The 21,751-nt window shown below is 35.3% G+C and overlaps 1 protein-coding gene across 1 annotated transcript in view; it reads right to left on the bottom strand.

The window, feature by feature from the left end:
• Positions 1-402: 402 nt before the first annotated feature.
• ZMAT4 (zinc finger matrin-type 4) overlaps positions 403-21,751 on the bottom strand; it is a gene marked incomplete at both ends in the record, with an annotated part of 215,381 nt that continues 194,032 nt past the window's right edge. The window contains one exon of the mRNA XM_084231451.1: positions 403-503. Coding sequence (XP_084087577.1) covers positions 403-503 — 101 coding nt within the window. The remainder of the gene's footprint in view (positions 504-21,751) is intronic.

Below are 21,751 nucleotides of genomic sequence, written 5' to 3'. Positions count from 1 at the left end.
AGAATTTATCCTCATAATGCCAAAGTCTGACACATCCTACAAAGAGATAATAATATTATCTGTAAATATTGTATATATATTTAAAAACACTTAGCATAGAGCTAAAAAAATTCCTGAAGTTTGAAAAAGTGTGCAGAACCATCCTTGAAAAATAAGAAAAAAATTAAAAAGAAGAAAAAAGTCAATCACTACTCATGCCAAAAAAAAAAAAAAAAAAAAGAGAGAAGCAGCCATTCTTTACACAGTGCAAAGCAATCACTAGAGGCCTAAGCAGCAGAAATATCAAGGAACATTGGAGTTACAGAAATGTAGCATCCATTCACTTGTTTTGAAATAAGTAAAATACTTCATCACACTAAAAATTATAGTCAAAAGGACTAAAGGGTGAAATTATGAAAGTACCTACTTGGTCTGGTGTTTAGATCCTTTCAGATGGGCGTGATACTGTTCTATTGAGTTTAGGGAGACACTGCAGATTGTACATCTGTAATTGCGCCTCAGACCTGTGGACAACAGAGACTAGTTAGCTGCAGTCTTGTCATCAACCACTTGAATGAATCCTACACTCTCTAAGATAAGAGTTCAGGGATTGAGCATTAGGAAAGATCATCTGATCCAAACCACCACCAACACTTCAATTCCTCCATCCAGAGTCCAACCTATAGGTCCCTTGCAGAAGTAGGAGTGTGAGATGTTAGAAGCAGCCTGCTTTATTTCTGGATGATTAAAATTATTAGTATATTTTTCCTTGATTGGAGGTAAAATGTTTCTGGACATTTTACAGCTCAAACAAAGAAGTGTTCTTTTTCTTTAAGGCATGTAACCATGTGGGGCTATCATTTCTGCAATGGACTTGAGACTTCAAAAAAAAAAAAATCTGTCCCAATTGTTCTTCTACCACTACTCCAATGGCAGAACCAGAAATTCAACTTTAGACATTCATTTGGGTTAGTTTTTCAGGATTATCTTAAAAAAATGATGATGGTTAAGGATTTGGAATGCATTGGTGGTGGGTGTAATCTGCTACCATACATTTGAAAAGGTGTGATCCTCTACCTTGAATTATGTTGAGTATTATAAACCAATGGTACCTCAGTAAAAGAAAAAGAAGCATAATGTAAAATAAATGTAAATACCCAGGAAAAGGATACTATAATGATTTAATTCACATGAAAACTTACTTTCCCACAAGAAAATGTAAGGTTTTCATTCATTTGTTTTTATATAGTTCATTCATTTACAGAGTATCCTTTGGACTTGACACTAGGGACTCCATGATGGATAAGATGCTCTTTGCTTTCAAGAACTTTTGTAAAATACCTCAATCTGTAATATTGACTCATCTAGAGTGAAATATGTTAGAAAGCAGCTTTAACCAAAGGATTTTAAACATTTGCCTCAAGTCATAGACCCACGGTGGAGTATATTCCTTTTTGCTAGAATGTCCCAGTAAAGAAAAAGTAAACTCAGACTCATGATTTGAACTTTGGGTTTAGCTCTTGTACCCTATTAATCATGACAATATGATCTACAGGAAATAATCATTTGTTCCTCACCTCAGTTTCCCCATCTACTAAATAGAGACAAGCTCATTCACACCAGTGGGTTATTATATCAACCAAGTAAATAAGATAGTTTAAAATGCCTAAAAAGTCTTAGTTGTTACTAGTTTATTACAAATTTCTCTTTTACCAATATAAAGCCAGGATATTAAAATAGTGCAGAATTTCCCCTCCTAAGTGAATGCATAATATTTTTTTTTCTAAGATCTAGCATTTTCCTACTTTACTAAGATGAAAACAATGCACAGTGGGCCCCCCCGCTGGCGCAGCAGTTGAGCGATGGGTTGCGAAGCTGCCCGCGGCCTCTGTGGCGCCGGTTCGATCCCCGGCTGCTCCCCGGCCATCGGAGGAGGGTCCCACATGGCGCACAGACCTCTCCTGCCGCCCGCTGCTCCCCTCAGCAGTGTACTTCGGTCCTTCTGCCTGCTCTGCTCCCCGCTCTGGCTCTGGTGAATTCTCTCACCCTCCCGCGCTTCTGACTGTACCCAGTGCTTGTATAAATAAATAAATAAATAAATAAATAAATAAATAAATAAATAAATAGATAAAGATTAATCTAAAAAAAAAAAAAAAGAAAACAATGCACAGTATTGGAAGAGCCTTTAATCGTGCTACAAATGTGACTTTATATACAGTATTCACTTCTCTGAACTACTGATACTTTATAGGTTTATAGCAAGGACTATGTGAGATAAAGCATGCATGAGAGACTGCCTGGCATATAATAAGTAAGCAACAAAAGTTAACTATTATCATAATTCTAGAGATATTAAAATGGAGACCTTTGTGTTCCAATAACCCAGATGAAGACTTGAAACACAGATGCCAACTACAACCACATTCCAAAAACATGGTCTAGAATCAGCTTCCATACCTAAGCTGACCATTGACAACCAGTTTACAAAGGAGATTGGAGAGGAAATAAACAGGTAAAAAGTTTCTTAGAGATTGCCATATTGTACTGAGAGTTCCAATACAGGCCTGTCAAGAAACATGACAGACCTCAAATAAAAAGTCAAATCTCACACCTTAAGAAACTAGAAAAAGGAGAATAAATGCAACCAAGAGCCCCTAGTAAGAAGTAAATAATAAATATAAGAGTGAAATAAATTAAATATAAAATTAAAAAACAATATGAAAAGAGAAATGAAACCAAAAACTTGTTCTTTGAAAAGTAGGGAAACTTCTAGCTAGACTCACTGAGTAAAAAAAAAAAAAAAAAAAAATCAGAAAACTCTAATAACTGGAATCAGAAACAAAGGAGAAATTATAACAGACATCTCAGGAAATTATAACAGACATCTCAGAAAGATAAAGGACCATAAGAGACTACCATGAACATCTTTATGCAAAAGAATTGGATAACCCAGAAGAAATGCTCAAATTCTTACCAATATACAACCTCCCAAGATTGAATCCGGAAGAAATAGAAAACCTGAACAGACCAATTACAAGCAAGGAAAATACCTGAGTATTTTCCCCTCCCTATAAATCTCTCCCTTCCCTATAAAAAAGGCCAGTACCAGATGGCTTCACTAGTGAGTTCTGCCTTCACCAAAATGAAATTAAATCTATCCTTCTCAAACGCGAACAAAACTTTGAGGAACAGACTATGCTTTCAAACATGTTTTATGCAGCCAACATTACTCTGATACCAAAAGCAGAAAAGAACCTCTCCCTCTCTCCCTCTCTCCCTCTTTCCTCTCTCTATCTCTGTCTTGCTATCTCTCTGTCTCTCTCTCTCACACACAGAAAAACATACACCTCAACAAAAATAAAACAAATAACCCAATCACATAATTGGAGATGACCATACTTAACTGTTCAATTAAGAGTCAATTCAGTAATTGGAAAACAAAAATGAAATCACCTATTTCTGGTATATTCTTGGGTAGCAATCTAAGGGACTCAAAACTTTCCAGGCATAGATATTTCAGAGATGAAATAGATGACTGTTGTATGTCTACTACCATAAGCAATCACTCTCAAAATTCCAAACATGGGTGCATCCTCTGGTGATTATTCTAAAATGCAGATTCCTAGGCATAGCATCTGGAGATTTTATAGGCTTTGAATAGAGTCTGGGATCAACTCAATTTTCAGGCTCATAATTCCCACCCCCAAATACACACACATTTAAAAAAAAATACTGCCCACAGACTCAAATTTCTTTTGGTAACTTGAATTTGTCAGAAAAATACCAAGTCTTTCAAAAAATGCTATTTGGTAAAGAAGAACTGTGCTTACATTGGCTTTCTATTTCACAGGTGTGCATGATTCAGAAAGATTACCTAGTCCCCAAGTCCAGAGGCTCTAAGTTATGGCAACCAGCTTGTGAGTTGTTTGAATATTTATCCAGGGCTGCTCCATTTTCCTCTTTTATGCATGGAATCAGAATACAAAAACAAGCTTCAGGCTTTATTCTCTCCACAATTCTCCAAATCAATCTTGTCTTAAAAAAATGGTAACCACTATTTATGTAGGTCCTCTTCAGACTACAGACTAATCAAAGATCACAGAACAAAGAGAGCTTTAGCTTGGTAACAGCCATAAATATTTTTTTCTTAAGATGGGCATTTTAAAGATCACCAACAAATCTAAAAAACATTCTGATCTGCTGCTTTCCATTACAGTTCTCATGTTCTACAGCCAAACAGTGGCGTGGGCAGGAAATATTTGGCATTTTATTGTGATGCAAACTACAGGGAACATAAACTAGAAGGCAGTGCATGCAAACAAGAACAAAGGCAGAGAAGGGGCAGAGTCTTCCTCCCCCACACATAACACAGTGCCCTTGGTGGAAACACACTCCTTTATTAATACTTAGTTGAAATCCTAATTACTTTGGTATTATATGACTCTTTTTTATTTAGAGAACTAGAGAATCTTATTAAACAATAATATTAACTTTCATATTCAATTCATTTTCAGTGTAATACCATGTTAAGAACATCCTAAGACCTTTGTAGACATGAAAGTTATTTATGGACTACCAATATGTGTTAGGAAATATCATCCCTGCCTGCAAGGAGCTGACACTGGAGTTGAGAGAGAAATTAAGTACATAAACAGCAACAGTGCAAGTTATATCATAAAAGTATCAGTCAGGATGAAGCAGAATGGTATAGGGACTAGAAGAAGAGATTATTTCTAATTAAGAGAATCTGGTAAAACTTTGGAAGATGTGTGACTTTTGTATTTATATTGTCCTACCACGGTGTGTAAATAGATGCTAAACAGTTTAGTATTATAAAACTAGGCAATGTGTCTTCAAGTGTAGCAAAGCCAGACTTTAGATGTCCCTGTGAATTCAGCTGCATGCATTCTAGTTAGAGAAACATCATTATGCCTTAATTACGGTGCCAGTTATATTGCTGAATGCCAAGAATGTAGCAGGGAATAAAATAGAATAAATTAGCTTATGGAACTAGTCATGTAAAAAGACAAGAAACAAGTAAACAAATAAAAACATAAATATTGTGAAAGTGTTGCATAGGATAGAAACACAATAATGAGAGAGAAACAGGGAAGAAGCAAAATTTTGGACAGAGAGGTCAGCAGAGTTTTCATAGAAGAAGGAAATGAAAGCACAGCAATTAGAATTCAGCTGTGATGTGAAGAACAGATTCAAGAGTTGTCAAGGAAGCGTATGAGCAGCTATATAGGCCCAGGATATAAATGGGCTTGGACTGTTCAAGAAACAAAAAGTGGTGAGAGAAAAAACAAATAAAACAAAGTAACTATTAACTCAGAATTCTATATCCAGCAAAAATATCCTTCAAAACTGAAAGTGAAATAAGAACATTCTTCATAAACAAAAACTAAAAATAGTTTTCTAACTGACCTGCATAACAAAAAATGCAGTTATAAAGTTCAGGTGAGTGGAAAATGACACCAGCTGTAAACTCATATGTGCAGGACAAAATGAAGAACACAATAAGTTTTTTTTTTTTTTTAAAGTTTTTTTTTTTTTTTTTTAATTTTCTAGAGGCATGTTTTATTTATTTATTTGTTTGTTTTTTTGTTTATACATGCACTGGGTACAGTCAGAAGCGCGGGAGGGTGAGAGAATTCACCAGAGCCAGAGCGGGGAGCAGAGCAGGCAGAAGGACCGAAGTACACTGCTGAGGGGAGCAGCGGGCGGCAGGAGAGGTCTGCGCGCCATGCGGGACCCTCCTCCGGTGGCCGGGGAGCAGCCGGGGATCGAACCGGCGCCACAGAGGCTGCGGGCAGCTTCGCAACCCAGCGCTCAACCGCTGCGCCACCGGGGAGGCCCACAATAAGTTTTAATATGTGGATCTATATCTTTTTTTATTCATCTAAATTTATTTGAAGATAGCTAATAATTTAAAGTGAAAACTAACATTGTATATTATAATACTGTGGTGTTTATAATGTATATACATATAAAATACATGACAACAGTAGCACAACATTAATAGGAGTATAATAGTACTGTTGCAAAAGCATTATATTTTACTTGTGATGACAGATGCTAATTTTAAATAAATAGCAATAATTTAAGGATGTATACGTTTTTTCCCTAGAAACAAATACAAAGATACAAAGCTAACAAGCCTACAAAGTAATAAAATAGGACAATAAAGAGTATTTGATTAACCCAAAAGAAGGCAGAAAAAGAGGAATAGGAAAAATAGAAAGCAGATGAAAGAAATCAAAACAAATGTCTAAGTGATAAAGCTCAACCAAATCATATCAACAATTACATTACATGTAAAACTATGAACTCAAAAGGAAGAAATTGTCAGACTGGATAGAAAACAGGTTTGAAGTATTTACTGTCTTCAGGAGACATGCTTTATACACTTACAGGTAGAAAATAAAATGATGGAAAAAGATATACCACACATTAGTAATAAGCATAAGGAAGTAGAAGTACCTATGTTAATAGCAGGCAAAATAGACTTACAAACAAGAAATATCACCAGATTAGAGGATGTTTTATAATGAAATATCACCAGATTAGAGGATGTTTTATAATGATAAAGGGAGAAATCAACAGGACAACCTAACAATTCTAAAGGTAATTAAGCTCTTAACAAAGCTTAAGAATACATAAGGCAAAAATTGAAAGACCTGAAGGAAGAAATAGACAAGTTCATAATAGCAGATTTTACCACTCTCTTTCAGTAATTGATATTACTGAGATTAGAATTACTGATATTACAAATACTGTAATTGATATTATAATAAGACAAAAGAATCAGTAAAGCATAAGATAGCTAAAGAAAACTACCAACTGTTTTGTACTAAAAGGTGTTTATAGAGCACTCCAATCACCAGCTGCAAAATATATACTTTTTTTCAAATATGGGAAGTATGCTAAGATAGAGAAAATGCTGAGCCATTAAACATGTTATTGAATTTAAAACAAATACATTTTAAAGGACAATTTTTTCAAGCATAATTGTTTTAAAGTAGAAATAAAGAGTAACAACAGTTATAAAAAGACCAAAATACTTCCAAATAACCTGTGATCAAAGAAAAAACCCAAAGGGAAATTAGAAAATATTTTGAGCTGAATAATAAAAGCACTTTATATAATGAAAACATATCAAAAAGTTTAGGTTAAATAATTTTTTTTGTGGGAAGTTTGCAGTTTTATAATAGAATGGAAGAAAGTTTTAGAATCAGTCATCAAAATATAAGTCATTGGAAACTAGAAAAAGGCAAGAAAATTAAATCAAAATCAAAAAAGGGGAAGAGGTAACTAGATATTAGAAATCTATGAAATATAAATGAAGGAACTAGAAACAAACTGCAGAAAAAAAAAATAGCCAAACTAAATATGCTTCTCACAAGGGTTTAGTAGAAGTATTAATACTATCTGATAGCAAATTTGAGACTAAAAAAAGAAAAGAAACATAAATTACCAAAACGAAAGTGGTATTAGTAACAGACGTTTTAAAAGGAAAAGAGTATTATAAAATATTTTACACAAAGAAAACTGACAAAGTATATGACATAGGTACTGTCTTTAAAATTTTAACCTACCAAAACTAACACAATAGAAAATATTGTGTTAGAAATAGAAAATCAGGTCAGTAATGTACTTATTAGTAAAATTAAGTTTGCTGTCTAAAACTTTCCACAAAGAAAACTCTAGACTCAGAATGTTTCATTGATGACTTTATCAAACTTAAGGATTGCATGATTTTGATTTATGACTTTTTTTAAAAATTTATTTATTCATACATATAAGAACTGGGGTACAGGCCCAGTTGGTGAGGGTGAGAGGCTGAGAGAATTCACCAGAGACAGAGCAGAGAACAAAACAGGCGGATTGACTGACATACACTGCTGAGGGGAGCAGGAGGGTGAGACAGGTGAGGTCTGCTGGGCCATGTGCATTGCAGAGGCTGCGGACAGCTTCACAGTACTGCACTCAACCTCCTGTGCCACCAGGGGAGGCCCTGATTATATGACTTTTTTTTTTTTTTTTTTCTTTCAGGAAACAGAGGAGAAGAAATATGCTTAATTATTTTTGAACCAGAATCACACACTATAAAAAATTAATAGGCTTGGACCTCCCTGGTGGTGCAAGGGGTTAAGCACTACACTATGAAGCAATCTGCAGCCTCTGCAGCACGAGTTCGATCCCTGCCAGCCGGGGAGCAACCCACATGGTGCAGCAGGCCTCTCCGACTCACCCTCTGCTCCCCTAAGCAGTGTATTTCAGTCAGTCTGCCTGTTCTGTTCCCCGCTCTATCTCTGGTGAATCCTCTCACCCCCGCTGCATCTCTGGCCTGTCCTCCAGCTCTTGCATGCATAAATAAATAAATCTTCAAAAAAAAATTAACAGACCTAAAAGGAAAATAAAATTGCAAAACCTATATTTGTATGAACATGACAAAAATCCTTAAAAAAAAAAAAGCATATCAGAAATGCAATATAGATATATGTGTGTACATATTACACATATAGGTTATATTATAATCAAGTTTGTGTATCCCCAGAAATGAGATTGGTTTAACATTTGAAAATCAAATAATAAATTGCTATATTAATAAATAAAAGGAGAAAACAATGCAATCTTAACATATGTAAAAAAGAGCATGTGACAAATTTCAACATCCATTCAAAATTCTCAGCAAACTGGAAAAGAATATCCTTAATTTAAAAAACAGCATCTGTCACTAGGACTTTAACTAGAACAATATAACTAGTTAAAGAAATTTCTAGAGCCAGGTTTATGAAAATACTTATGTTTAAAAATAAAAATTGTCAACCTCTTTTAGAAATCCATCTTCAGAGTCCAAGGATTCCAATATATGCTTGCTATTTCCACTAAAACTATTCTTAAACCCTGTCTGGATCTGCCATTAAATTTAATAAAGTCTTAAGAAATGTTTTTACATGTATGTTATCGTCTTTAAAATCAAGACACTTATAAGATGATATAGATTATTTATGAAAGCTAAGAAGAGCATATAATATCTAATTTAACACATTGAACATCAAAGTTTTACTTTAAAAATATTGTTAATAGAAAATATACTATGGAGATTCTAAGTTGCCTTATAATACCAACATTTGCTATTTAAATTTGTAGAATACACAGAATTGTGAAGAATTAAAATACTTATAAATTTAAATTTACTTTCTACTTAATAAATTTCTACTTACAAATTATTTAAATCTAAAAATAAATTCTAGGAAAAAACAGCATCTGTCAGAAAACTACAGATGACACAATGTAAAGTATTGAGGTTTCTTAAGCTAGGGTAATAGTCAAAAATGTCACTCAACATTGTATTGGAGAGAGATGATTACTTATATAAAAGATTCTAAGGGATTTACAAAATGACTACTAGAATGAGTGAATTAGATAAGATCAAAGCATACAAGGTCAATGGGAAAAATCAATTATATTTAAAAATAATTACAAACAACTGGAAAATGAAAATTTTTGAATTGTGATTATAAGAGTATAAAACTCATTTTAAAACATTTAAGGACAAATTTATTTAAATCATGTACAAGACTGAAAACTACAGAACATTGTTGAGAGAAATTATGAACATATGTACCATATTCATGAACTAAAAAATTCCATATTGTTAAGATATGAGATTCAGTGCTTTCTCAAAATTCTAAAAGTGTCTTTGTAGAAATAGATAACTGGGATTTTTAACTTATGTGGAAATCTAAGTATCTAGAATGGTCAAAACATATTTAAAAAAGTGTCTTGAGAACTCACTGACACAAGAAGATTTCAAGATTTGGTACAAAATTGAAGTCATCACATCAGTGTTGCATTAGTATAATGATTGTAAACTTACATCAATGAAAGAGAAGTTAGTGTTCAAAACAAAACTTACACAAAGTCATTTTACTAACGAAACTACCAATGCAATTCAATGGGGAAAGAAAGATTTTCAGCAAATGGTACTGCAACTGCGGAAGTCTTTGAAACAGAAAAAAAGAAACATTGATTTCTACATAACAACACATATTGAAGTTAGGATTGAATATAGATTTTAATTTAAAAGTTAAAATTATAAAACTTTTGGAAAATATAGAGTATCTTCATGAACTTCAGACACAGATTTTTTTTTTTAGGAAACAAAATGTATTAAACATAAAAATGTGATAAATTCAATTTTACAAAAAAGTCAAAGCTTCTGTCTAAGAAAACAAATATTAAACAATGTAAATAACATAAATAATATACAATAACATAAAAATCCAATTTCTTCAAGGGACAAAATACTGAATCACACACCTCATAAAAGAAAATATAAAAATGATACACATAAAAAGTTTCAATATCATTTGTCATCAAGGAAATCCAAATTAAAAGCCTATCAAATGCCATCCTCACTCCAATTACAAATGCTAACATCATATGAAACAATACCAAATGTAAACGACCATGTGGAACAACTGAAATTCCTGAAGAGTTTTGAGAATGATACAACTACTTAGGGGGGAAACTGTGTTTCTTATAAAGTTAAACATGTACTTCACCATTTCTATTCCTAAGTTACCTAAGAGAAACACAAATCTTATCATAATGAAATGACTTATACAAAAATGTTCATAATGGCTTTATTCCTAATGGCAAGAAAACTCAAACCAATCTAGATGTTCATTCACACAAGAATTGATAAGCAAATTATAAAAATTCATAGAATGGAATAATAGTTGGAAACAAATTACTGATTGATGCAACAAAATAAATGAGTCTCAAAAAAATAATGTGTAGACAAATAAGTCAGACACAAAGAGGCACATTCTGTATGCTCTCCTTCCAGGCTGAAGAACTGCAAAGCTAGTCTGTAATGACAGAATTTAGACCGGTGTTATCTTCTAAGGATCGGGACTGACTGAAACGGGTACCTGGAAATTTTCTAGAGTAATGGAAATATACTGTGTCTTCATTGGGATGGTAATGACAAGGAAGATTCATTTACCAAAATACTTCAGATTGTATGCCCAAGATCTGTCCTTTTCAATTTATCTAAACAAAAATGTTAGATATATTTCTCAATAAATTAGAAACTTTAGTCAGTTTCTTTTTTATCCTCATTCACTCCCTAAAATTCTATTGATAATAATTCTATTGTTTTGTATCACTAGAAAGTAAATGTCATATTCATATTTATGCTTTGTTAACCTTGCAATACTCAAAGAAATATTTACATGCCTTATAATATAATGCTTATTAAAGTTAGAACTATTTTGAAAGATGATTAATAAGATAGAAGTAAAAACAATAAGGTATTTGGTTTTGAATTATTTCTCTCTCCTCTGCTTCTTAAGCATCCATTAATCAAACTGTCCTATAAATGAAATTGTCATCTTCCAGTATAAAAAAACTTTACACTTATATAATATGTGCCATATGTAAGCACTATTGTACTTACTTTGCCCATTTTTTTCATTTACTCATTTACTTTTCACAACACCCAATGAGTAGACTCTGTCATTATCCTGACAGGAAATTGAAGTTAACTCAAAATCACAGAACTAGTGGGAGACAATGCCAGGTTTTATGCCTATTATGTTCAGGAGTCTATGTTCTAACCACTATGCATATGTCTCTGTGACAGATGACAGGAATGGTCACAACTCTTTAGAAATCATCTATTGTAATACTTCTCACACTGGTCACTAGAGAGTCAAGTGGGAATTGTTAAAAATACAAATTCCAGACTTTATCCCAGTGATTGTAATTTAGTAAATTTAGAGTGAAGCCTAGAAATTCATATTTTTTTAACATTCTCTGAGGTGAACATTTCTGGAGAAACCACTGGTTGAGTCCAAAACCCCATGAGATATGCATAAAATTTTTAACAATCTGAATTGTTTGTGTCTACCTGAATTCCACTAGTGACATGAAATTTCTTGCATTTGGAGGCTTTCTCAAACTTGGCAGAATTCTGCCTACTGGCCTGAGCTCTCTTTTATACATAAGTTCATTCATATTTCCTTAAATCAATATTCAAAAGTGATTGCATCCCTTAAAACTCTGTTGACCAAGCCTATAAGTCCACTGGTACTTTGATATGGTTCTTTGGTTTTTCATTATAATATGGGCTTGAGTTCCCTGTTTCATCTCTAAGATTACTTTCTGGATCGCATTTCCTGTTTCTTGATGGCATTCTTAAACTTAAGCCCAAGTCCCTGTTGTGGTTTTGGCAGTATAAAGCAGAATAGGATTGTCACAGCCCTATTTTCATACCTTTAAAGTTTTGAGTATACATGTGTGTTTGTATATGTATATTTGGCAACCATTATAATCTATGTGGACCATTGAAATCTATACTTACATTGAACCTGCCATCAGTCAATTCTAAGTCTTTTCCACACAGGTTTCTGCAAACTCAAATCTTCATTTCCTTGACTTTCATACTTGATTACTTAGATGTTATTGTTTATGACCAGTAAGATCCATTTCAATAAATTCTACCTATTCTCCTAGGCACAGAAAATACAATACAGCTCATGTATGTTTGGATTGCTTGATAATGATTACCAGTGTGCTATGAAAAGAGTACAACCCCTCACTCCTGCTGATGAAGAAAGATTGCTAAGTCTGTCACTAGGGAGGGTAGAATGCTAGTGGCACACTATTTCATTCATGTGCCTTTCCAACTCTAGCATGTCAACATGGATCGTAGAAAAAAAAGGCAAGGGATATTCTGATAGACCAGGGAGTCATCACCATATATATGGTAGTTTAAGCTGTTGGGATACTTACATTATCTATAGAAGTAATGTTAGTAAAGAGAGGAGCATGGTGGGGGCCTGCCTCCCCAGTGGTGCAGCAGGTTGAGCGCCACACTGTGAAGCTGTCCACAGCCTCTGCAGCGTGGATTTGATTCCCAGCCAGCCAGGGAGAAACCCCCATGGCACAGTAGACCTCTCCTGTCCCTCCCGCTGCTCCCCTCAGAAGTGTCTTTGGGCTGTCTGCCTGTTTTGCTCCCCATTCTGTCTCTGGTGAAGTCTCTCATCCTCCCGCGCCTCTGATCTGTGCCCCAATTCTAGTATAAATAAATCTTTAAAAAAAGAGAGAGAGAAGAGCATGGTGGAGAGTGGAGGAGCAATTATTGCTCCTTGGTTACACAATGTAGCTGGTCTGCTATCTCACATTATGCAGGGGTAGAGCCAGACCCATAAGCATCTTCAGCTTCCACTGATCTCAACTTCAGTGCTGCTGAATCCTGGGCTGGATGTGTATACAGGAATCTGTTGTAAGAATCCAACCCACACTGCAGGTCACCCATATCATTGAGGTTGGAGGCACCATGACTCAGGAAAAAAGACAGACTCACTGTATCCTCATGGATTCCATTCTTTCCTTTCAGAGTGCAGTTTGCCGTTGCACTTCCCAATCTAAGGGCCATCTGTCTTTTCTGACTGCTGGCCATTCTGACTTCAGGTCGAACATTAGGTGCAGAAGAAACAGCTGTATGGACTGCCTCACCAGATCTCAAAATTGCATGCAAACCAATTCTTATGATAAGTTCCTTATCCTACATCAATCATGGTGATTTTTACTTAAACTCTAAATGGTACAGAATTAGGTGATATTTGGAAGGTAAAAGAACAAAGTTTTTCTAGAAATATGGAGTCATTATTACCATATTTAACCCTCAAAACCTCCTTATAAACACTATGAGTCCATCTTACATGTGAGGAAGGCATGGCTCAAAGACAATAAAGTCACAGAACTACTAATATAACAATATTATATATGGGAAAGCCATATTGGAATTTATGATTTCAAAGATAGTAACATTAAAAACTACACAATGAGATACCATCTCATACCCATGAGAATGTTTCACATCAAAAAGACCAGAAATAAGTGCTGGTGAGGATATGGAGAAAAGGAACCATCTTACACTGTTGGGGGCAATATAGACTGGTCCAGCCCCAGTGGAAAACAGTATGGTGGTTCCTCAAAAGATTAAAATTAGACCTATGATATGAAGCTACAATTCCACTCCTAAGTATCTACCTAAAGAAATTAAAAACACTAATTTGAAGAAATCTATGTACCCTGTTGCCCATAGCAGTCCTATATAGAAACAGCCCAAGTACATAAGCACAGATGAGTGAATCTGGGGGAAGAAAAAAGAACCAAACAATACACGTACACACACACACAAACACACACACACAATGATATGTATTTCAGGTATTAAAAAAAACAAACTCCTGCCATTTACAACATCACAGGTGGAACTGGAGAGGATAACGCTAAGCAAAATAAGTCAGGAGAAACACATAAAGTGAATGGTCTCACTTGAATGTGGAATATAGAGAGACAAATGGTTGGTCAAAACTGAACTTATAATAAACCCTTTATATCTGACTGTAAAACTGAGGCAACCAGAAGGCGACAGAGGTAGGGTGGGAATGGAGTTAATGGAACATGGTGGGGATTATTGGGATACTGGTGATGGGCATGCTGTGAAAACATACATTTGTAGAGGCTTAAACCTATAACCCCCAAAGCAAATATAAACTAGCTTTACCTCAAAAAAAATTTTTTTTTAAAAAAAGCTGCACTTAGGTTTTTAAAAAATTAATATGTAAAATAGAAAATATATACTTGGTCTAGTTGAAATTGGGGCCAAGGGTGAGTTTCCTATAAAACGCCAAGCATAACACTTCCTAAACCCCATGTAACAGACCTTGAAAACCATTACGTTTTACCAGACCATGCCTGTATGGCCATTCTTAGACTTCCCTGTGAGTTTTAGCTAAGGAATCCTCACTAAGATCAGTTTGTTGCAGCTTCAGTTAATGAAATCATGTATTAGGCATCCTTTGTGGCTCAGGGATTAAAGTCTCAGCACTATCAAGCAATGGCCAGCAGGAGTTTGATCCCAGCCGGGGAGATAACCCGCATGGAGCTTCAGACCTCTCCCGTCTGGCCCACTGCTCCCCTCTGCAGTGTATTTCAGTAGATCTGCTTGCTCTGCTCCCCACTCTGTCTCTGGTGAATTCTCTTACCCCCTGCACCTCTGGCCTACACCCCAGTTCTTGTATGCATAAATAAAATAAATCTTAAAAAAAAAAAAAAAAGAAATCATGTATTCCTCCACACTGCTGTCATTACCATGTCAGGATGTTTAAATGCTTAGCTCTCTGAGTGCATCCTATTGCCTCCAGGCATAGACTGCAGTGTACCAGTCAATTAAACAAAGAACACACATTTTTAAAACAATTCTTTTTCTATTTAAATAGTATATATATGCAAAGCCTTGAAAATGGAATCAGCAAGCAAATGGCTTTGCATCTACAAAAACTATTTCCAAACAAACAAAACCTAAATCTACGGGATAAATTTATTCTCAGTAATTACAAGACAATTTTAGCCATGTAGGATGCCTGACCCAAGAAAGGATTAGGAAATTGTTACCCTACAGGGAGGATTCAAAAGGGACAGCGTAGTTCATTTTAAACATTTATAGATTTGTTTTATTGGGAAGTTCAGATATATCCTATATGACAGAGGATAGATGGTACATTTCTATACTTTGAGGACCTCAGTCCCCATACAACCTTGATTTTCAGCCTTGTAGGTTATCTCTGTTATGATTGCCATTAGCAAACTGTAAACAAACCAAAGCTTTTGAGCTGGCTTTTGTTTTGTTCTTGTGATTTGAATGGAATGTTAAAGAAAACAAAAATAAATAAACCTACTCTGAAGCAATCTATTCACTTGAATTGTACTCCAGTGATTTTAACCATATATTAAATAACAACATAAGGGCAGGATACCATCTTCCGGATCTGGATGCTGATGTGATATAAATGGAAATTTACAGAACTTGATATAAGCTTTTTCTCTTGGGCCCTATGGCAATGCAATAGTTATCTACGGCTACAAGGAACTAATAATATGGCAGGGCAATTTATTTATTTAAAATGCATTCATAAAAACATTTTTTTCTAGAACAGTTTTCTTTCTCTAGAACAGTTTTTAATTATGATTGCTTTTCACATAAATTGGATTTTACTCCTAACATGAAATTGTAGATTAGGGGATCAAGTGCAACAATGGGTTAAAGTGAAGATGGTGAAGTTGTTTGCGATTAGGGTTGGGAGAAAGTGTGTGCGTTTCTTCCCTTCCCTCTGTGCCCTGCAGTGGAGTCTCTTCCAGGTCATCTCATTTCTTCCCAAGGGCTAGAGATTTTGATGTCCTGTGAATTCCCTGAGATCTCCTCAGCAGTAGTGATAGGTCCACAACTACCAAAGAATTGTGTGTCTGAGGACAGAGTGATTGTCAACTTTTTTAGTCATCTGCTAGAACTATGAATGTATATTCAAAACTCCTTTGGAACTTTCTAACTGCCTAGTAGATCAAAAAACCCTATGAAGCAGGAGAAACATTTAGGTGATTTTCAACAGATCTAGTCCAAGAAGCCTTCAAAGGTGAAATAAGAACTGCAAAAAAAAAAAAAAAAGGTCCTAATACTGATTATATATTCTTTGAGTCACTTTATAAATAAGATCGGGTTAACCCCCCACTCCTCTTTCCCAGCCCTGCCCCCTTTTTCTCTCGCTCCTTAACACACAAGTTGTCTGTTATACGTGAAAATAATCTTTAGTTTCCTAGCTCTTTTGTTAATTCCCCTTGCCTGACTAGAGACATCTATTTCATAGGGCCAGGTCTTTATCTTGGCTTCAGTACACAGCCTGCCATACTCTGTGTTAAGTCACGTCAGGCAATATGCTGTTTCCCTGCAGTACTGACCTTTTAATAGAGGTGGTTGAAATTAAGAAGACTTCTATACTGGGAGAAAACACCTTTAAAGGTGAAATTTCAGGGCCTACCTGGTGGCGCAAGGGATTAAGACACAGCACTATGAAGCTATCTGCAGCAACTGTAGCATGAGTTCAATCCCCAGCCAGGGAGGTGACCCACATGGTGCAGGAGACCTCTCCTGACTTGCCTGCTGCTCCCCTCAGCAGTGTATTTCAGTCAGTCTGCCTGTTCTGCTCCCCACTCTGTCTCTGGTGTATCCTCTCACCCCCGCCCCCACTTCTGGTCTGTATCCCAGTTCTTGTATGTATAAATAAATCAATCTTAAAAAAAAAAAAAAAAAAGGCCTCCCCTGGTGGTGCAGGCAGTTGAGCGCCACGCTGTGAAGTTATCCACAGCCTCTGCAGCACCGGTTGGATCCCAGCCAACCGGCAAGGGTCCCACATGGCGCAGCAGACCTCTCCTGTCATGCCCGCTGCTCCCCTCAGCAGTGTATTTTATCAGTCTGCCTGTTCTATTCCCCGCTCTGTCTCTGGTGAATCCTCTCACCCTCCTGCACATCTGGCCTGTACCCCGGTTCTTGTATAAAATAAATAAATAAATCTTTTTTAAAAAAAGGGTGAAATTTCAGGCTTGTCCAGATGGGTTGGGAGAGCTTTATGAAAACAGTGTCCATACAGCTGCCTGCTCTGCCTCCCACTGGGCAGTCTGACACAGACATCCTGGCATATGTGGCACCACTGTGACTTTTAGAAGTGACTTTTTCTGGGACACATGGCAGGAGACCTCCCTACTTAATCCCATTATCACAGTGACCTTACCTATTTATAGAAACACACTTGATTTTGTTTGATTTATAATGTAACAGAGAATAGCAAAATCTACAATTTATAAATAAAAGAAACTGTTGGTTTTGGAAAAAACAAAGTATTCCAAAAAATCTAAAAAATGACTGTGACTCAATAATAATTCTCAAGTATATTAGGCCCAGGGAATATGGGAAACATAAAACATGAAAGAGTAAAATATCAATCATCAGAGAAACTATATTTTTTCTTCTCTTACTCCACACTTGTTATTTAACTCTGTCATGCCTCCCTTTCTTTAAGTATGAAATAGAGATAACTGTAACTACCTCAGAGTGTTTCTATGAAATTAAAACCATTAATAAAAGTGATCAATTTGGAAAGGGACCAAGAGCTCAGTAAGTGTAGGCTATAATTATTTTTAATCACAATGATCCTTTGCTTTGGACAAAAATAAAGACCAAACTCACGAGAGGGAGATTTCATAATTTAGTATTCCAGAAAGAGTTCTCATTTTTAGTATCCTGAGGCATATTCAAATTATTCTGGCAAGCTACCTTCTCTACAGATGCTATTTATACACATTTTTTTGACAGGTCAAATGCTTTCTTATATACGAGTCATCATGTATGTTTGGTTGGCATAGAGTTGAATTGAAAATTATTCTTCATTCTAAATTTTTTTTTGAAAACTTAGAAGATATGACATTACATGAACTGCTGATTAGAAAGCTGTTGACACACTGGTTCTCAATATACTTTGCCTGTTTTGTTCTTAAATTGAGTGATTGAATAGGTAATTATCTGAGTTCATAAGTTAAATAAAAAGGAAAAGGCAGAAGGGTATATTGGAAGACATGTAATTGCATCCTTTTATTTTAAGGAGCACACAGAAGGATCCATCTGAAGGCCTGTTTTATTTTTCTATTAATAGTCTTTCTTGATACCAGAGGTCCTTATAAACACTGAGCTGGCAGTGGCTCTAGTGACAGTGGCGCTTTTATTCCAACTGCTCGAACTGACTCCCCAGTAGACCTTGGAGTCCCTACATAATTTACATATATTATTATGAAATACATACAAAATATATAATCAATATATATTGATATAGATATTGCTGCATTATATACATTATTTGATAGATTTATATTTGCACACTGACTTCTACTCACTAAAATTTACATGGAACCTGCCTATCAATACTGACAATGCCTTGCAGTCATTGGTGGGCATAGCTCACATGCATGTTTAGCTGTGGCTAAGCAGTTGACATTCTGCCTTCCTGTCTCAGCTCTCATACAGGTAAGCAGAGGGTGGGGAAGGTAAGGAAGAACCAGAATAATACAAGAAATTCCAGCTTGAGGTCAAGTAAAGAGTTTTGAATCCCAACTCTGGTAGCTGTTAATGAAAGACCTCAGATAAAACACTTAAAACTTGTGATAAGATACACATGCAATTTGCCATCTTAATCATTTTAAGTGCACTGCTCAGTGCATTAAGTATTTTCACATTGTTATGGAACCACCACCACCATCTGTTCAGGAAACTTTTATCTTATAAAACTGAAACTCTGCACCTTTTAAACCATGTCCCCTCCCTCTCTCTACCCCCCAACCCCACCACTCTACATTCTCTAAGAATTTGACCAGATGCCTCATATATGTGAAGCATAGTTATTTTGTTGTGTGTCCTTTTGTGTCTTATTTCAGAGAGAATCACATCCTCAGTTTTCTTCCAGGTGGTAGCATGTGTCTGAATACCTTCCTTTTGAAGTCATCACAGAGGCCTCACACTGGCACTCGGGTCTCTGACTGGACCTCCTTTTTCCTATTTGCTCTAAATCCTCCTACCTCAGACATTTTCCTTAAAGTTGGCTGTCTGCCCCACATCTGGGCTGGCTCACCCTAGGGTCCTTCAGGTCTTCATCCAAGTGTCACCTACTCTAAGAACTCCACTGGGGCTACTGCAGTCAATTATAAATCTCCTCATCCTGTGCCTTTTATATTTTTCTCTCATCTTTTTCAATAGCCTTTAGCAACATCTAACATACTATATATATTTAAAAATAATTCTTTGACATTCATTAAAATCTAACATTCAATTAGGCATATATTGTCATTTTGTTGACATAGCACAAAGGGCTGCTTGACATATAGAGGTTCTCAGTAAATGTTTGCATGGTGAATGGGTAAACAAATCAAATAAATTACCAGTAAGAGGTAATATAGACAATTTGGATTCTGAAAAAGTACTTAATCCAAATGGTCCTTTTTGGATGGGAAAATTCATGGAGCTATTATTTGAATCTCACGCTTATTTAAAACCAGTGTTTGTGGATGAGGAAAGGGATTCAAGAGGAACTATAGTGCTTTTCTTCCACCAAGATTTTAACCTGCCTCTTCAAAAGGAAGTATTTAAAGAGACAAAGAGTATATATATTTTCAGAGGTCCCTGAGTTTTATGATACGGGATTGCACATAGATTGGGAAGAAAGAACACAGGCAATTTCAGATTTTTTTTTCATATGCCAAAAAGTGATATGCTTATTTTAAACATGAAAGTAATGCTCAGTGTTTATTTTTATTGGGCATCTAAAGTTATCTTGGAATTCTATGTGAACATTTACAGGAAAATAAGGTTTTAGATTTACAACTCAGTAAGATAAAATCCCAATAGCTACAAAATGTTTCTTCAATATTTAAGCTATTTCCAAATATAACTATCAGCGGGTATTTATATGGGTGGTTATAGGAGTTTTCCAAATCAGTCAGTATAAAATGACTGATCTTTAGCTATAGTTACAATTAGGTGAGAAAATTTGACTGGAAAACAGTTATTTCAATAATATAACTAGACACAGTCAAATCAATCAAAAGTTTAAATTTGATATTTCCTGTACCTTTACAAATGTCTGACATTGGCCTCTACCTAAAATTCATTCACTGAAATTTCTTCCATGCTTTCTCTTATATTTCCCCATTGCACGTTAATTATCTAATATTCAGGTCTCCTGTACACTGGTGAAAACACTTGGAAAAATGGGAACATCTGCTTCATTTATGTATTTCCAATGTAAAGCTTGGTACATAGTAGGTATTCAACTTAGGTCTACAATTACTAATCAGTATGATTGTTTCTGTCAAGTGCACACATATCTATAATACACATGCAAATATGTACACATAACATGTATGTATATATGTATTAAACACACAAATATAGATTTAAATGTTTTCTATGTTGACTTTCAAGGAGGTTATGAGCTACATTTCCAATGTTAAATTGAAAAATTTCACCAACAAAGGGCATTTCTAGTATATTCCTTCTCTCTATCAAAGGGAGAGTTTCTTCTCTTTGGTAAGAATAGGAAAACATCTCATATGATGCCTTGCCATCTTAGGTGGGGTCATCTTACTTTGACCCTAAGAGCTCTCAACTTGAGGATGATGTTTGGGTCTTTGTCCTAGAGAAGCAGTCCCATGGCAACAAGCAAGTTGCTCTGTCCTCTCCTGAGTTATAGAAATCTGACAGGGCAGAAAATAAGTAACTTTTGTTCCTCTGACCAAGTGTGTTTAGGGGAAAAAAAGCAAAATCTACTTTTCTATCTATAAGTGAGAAATTTAACATCAGGAAGCTAACATTGACTGGAAGGAGTGTAAGACTTATCTCCATTTTCTCAATTTTAAAACGACTTTTACTTTTGGCATCCCTTATTGTTTGAGTATTTTCAGTTGTCATAGGATAAGAGAAAGTTCATATGTGTCCTTGTGGTTTCAACTGTGGCAGAAATTCTTCCCTTAAATCGCAATCTGCTTTCTTGGTTACCATCAGTCTAGTATTTTACAAAAAACATTATGTTTTGTGATTTAAGAGGTTTTCAAAGTTCCCAGGAGATAGAGGTAGATACAGAAAACTATAAAAGGGTGACAAAGGTAGAAGACAAGAAATTGAGGAACCTCTGAGTTCTATTTTTTCCTTTTACATAGTAAGTGCTTTCTCAAAATATCTGTTGTGGAGGGTGACATTATTTCATTTTTAATGATTTTCAGTTTTCAATATATTTTAGGCCATAATTTTACAAAATCCAATAAAAATTAAATTAGGAAAATAAAATTAAAAACATGTAAAACACAAGCT

The sequence above is a fragment of the Talpa europaea genome (genome assembly GCF_964194135.1).
Source record: "Talpa europaea genome assembly, chromosome: 4".
Taxonomy (NCBI): domain Eukaryota; kingdom Metazoa; phylum Chordata; class Mammalia; order Eulipotyphla; family Talpidae; genus Talpa; species Talpa europaea.
Note: the sequence above shows the minus strand (reverse complement) of the source record. Positions and strands in the feature narration are given on the sequence as shown.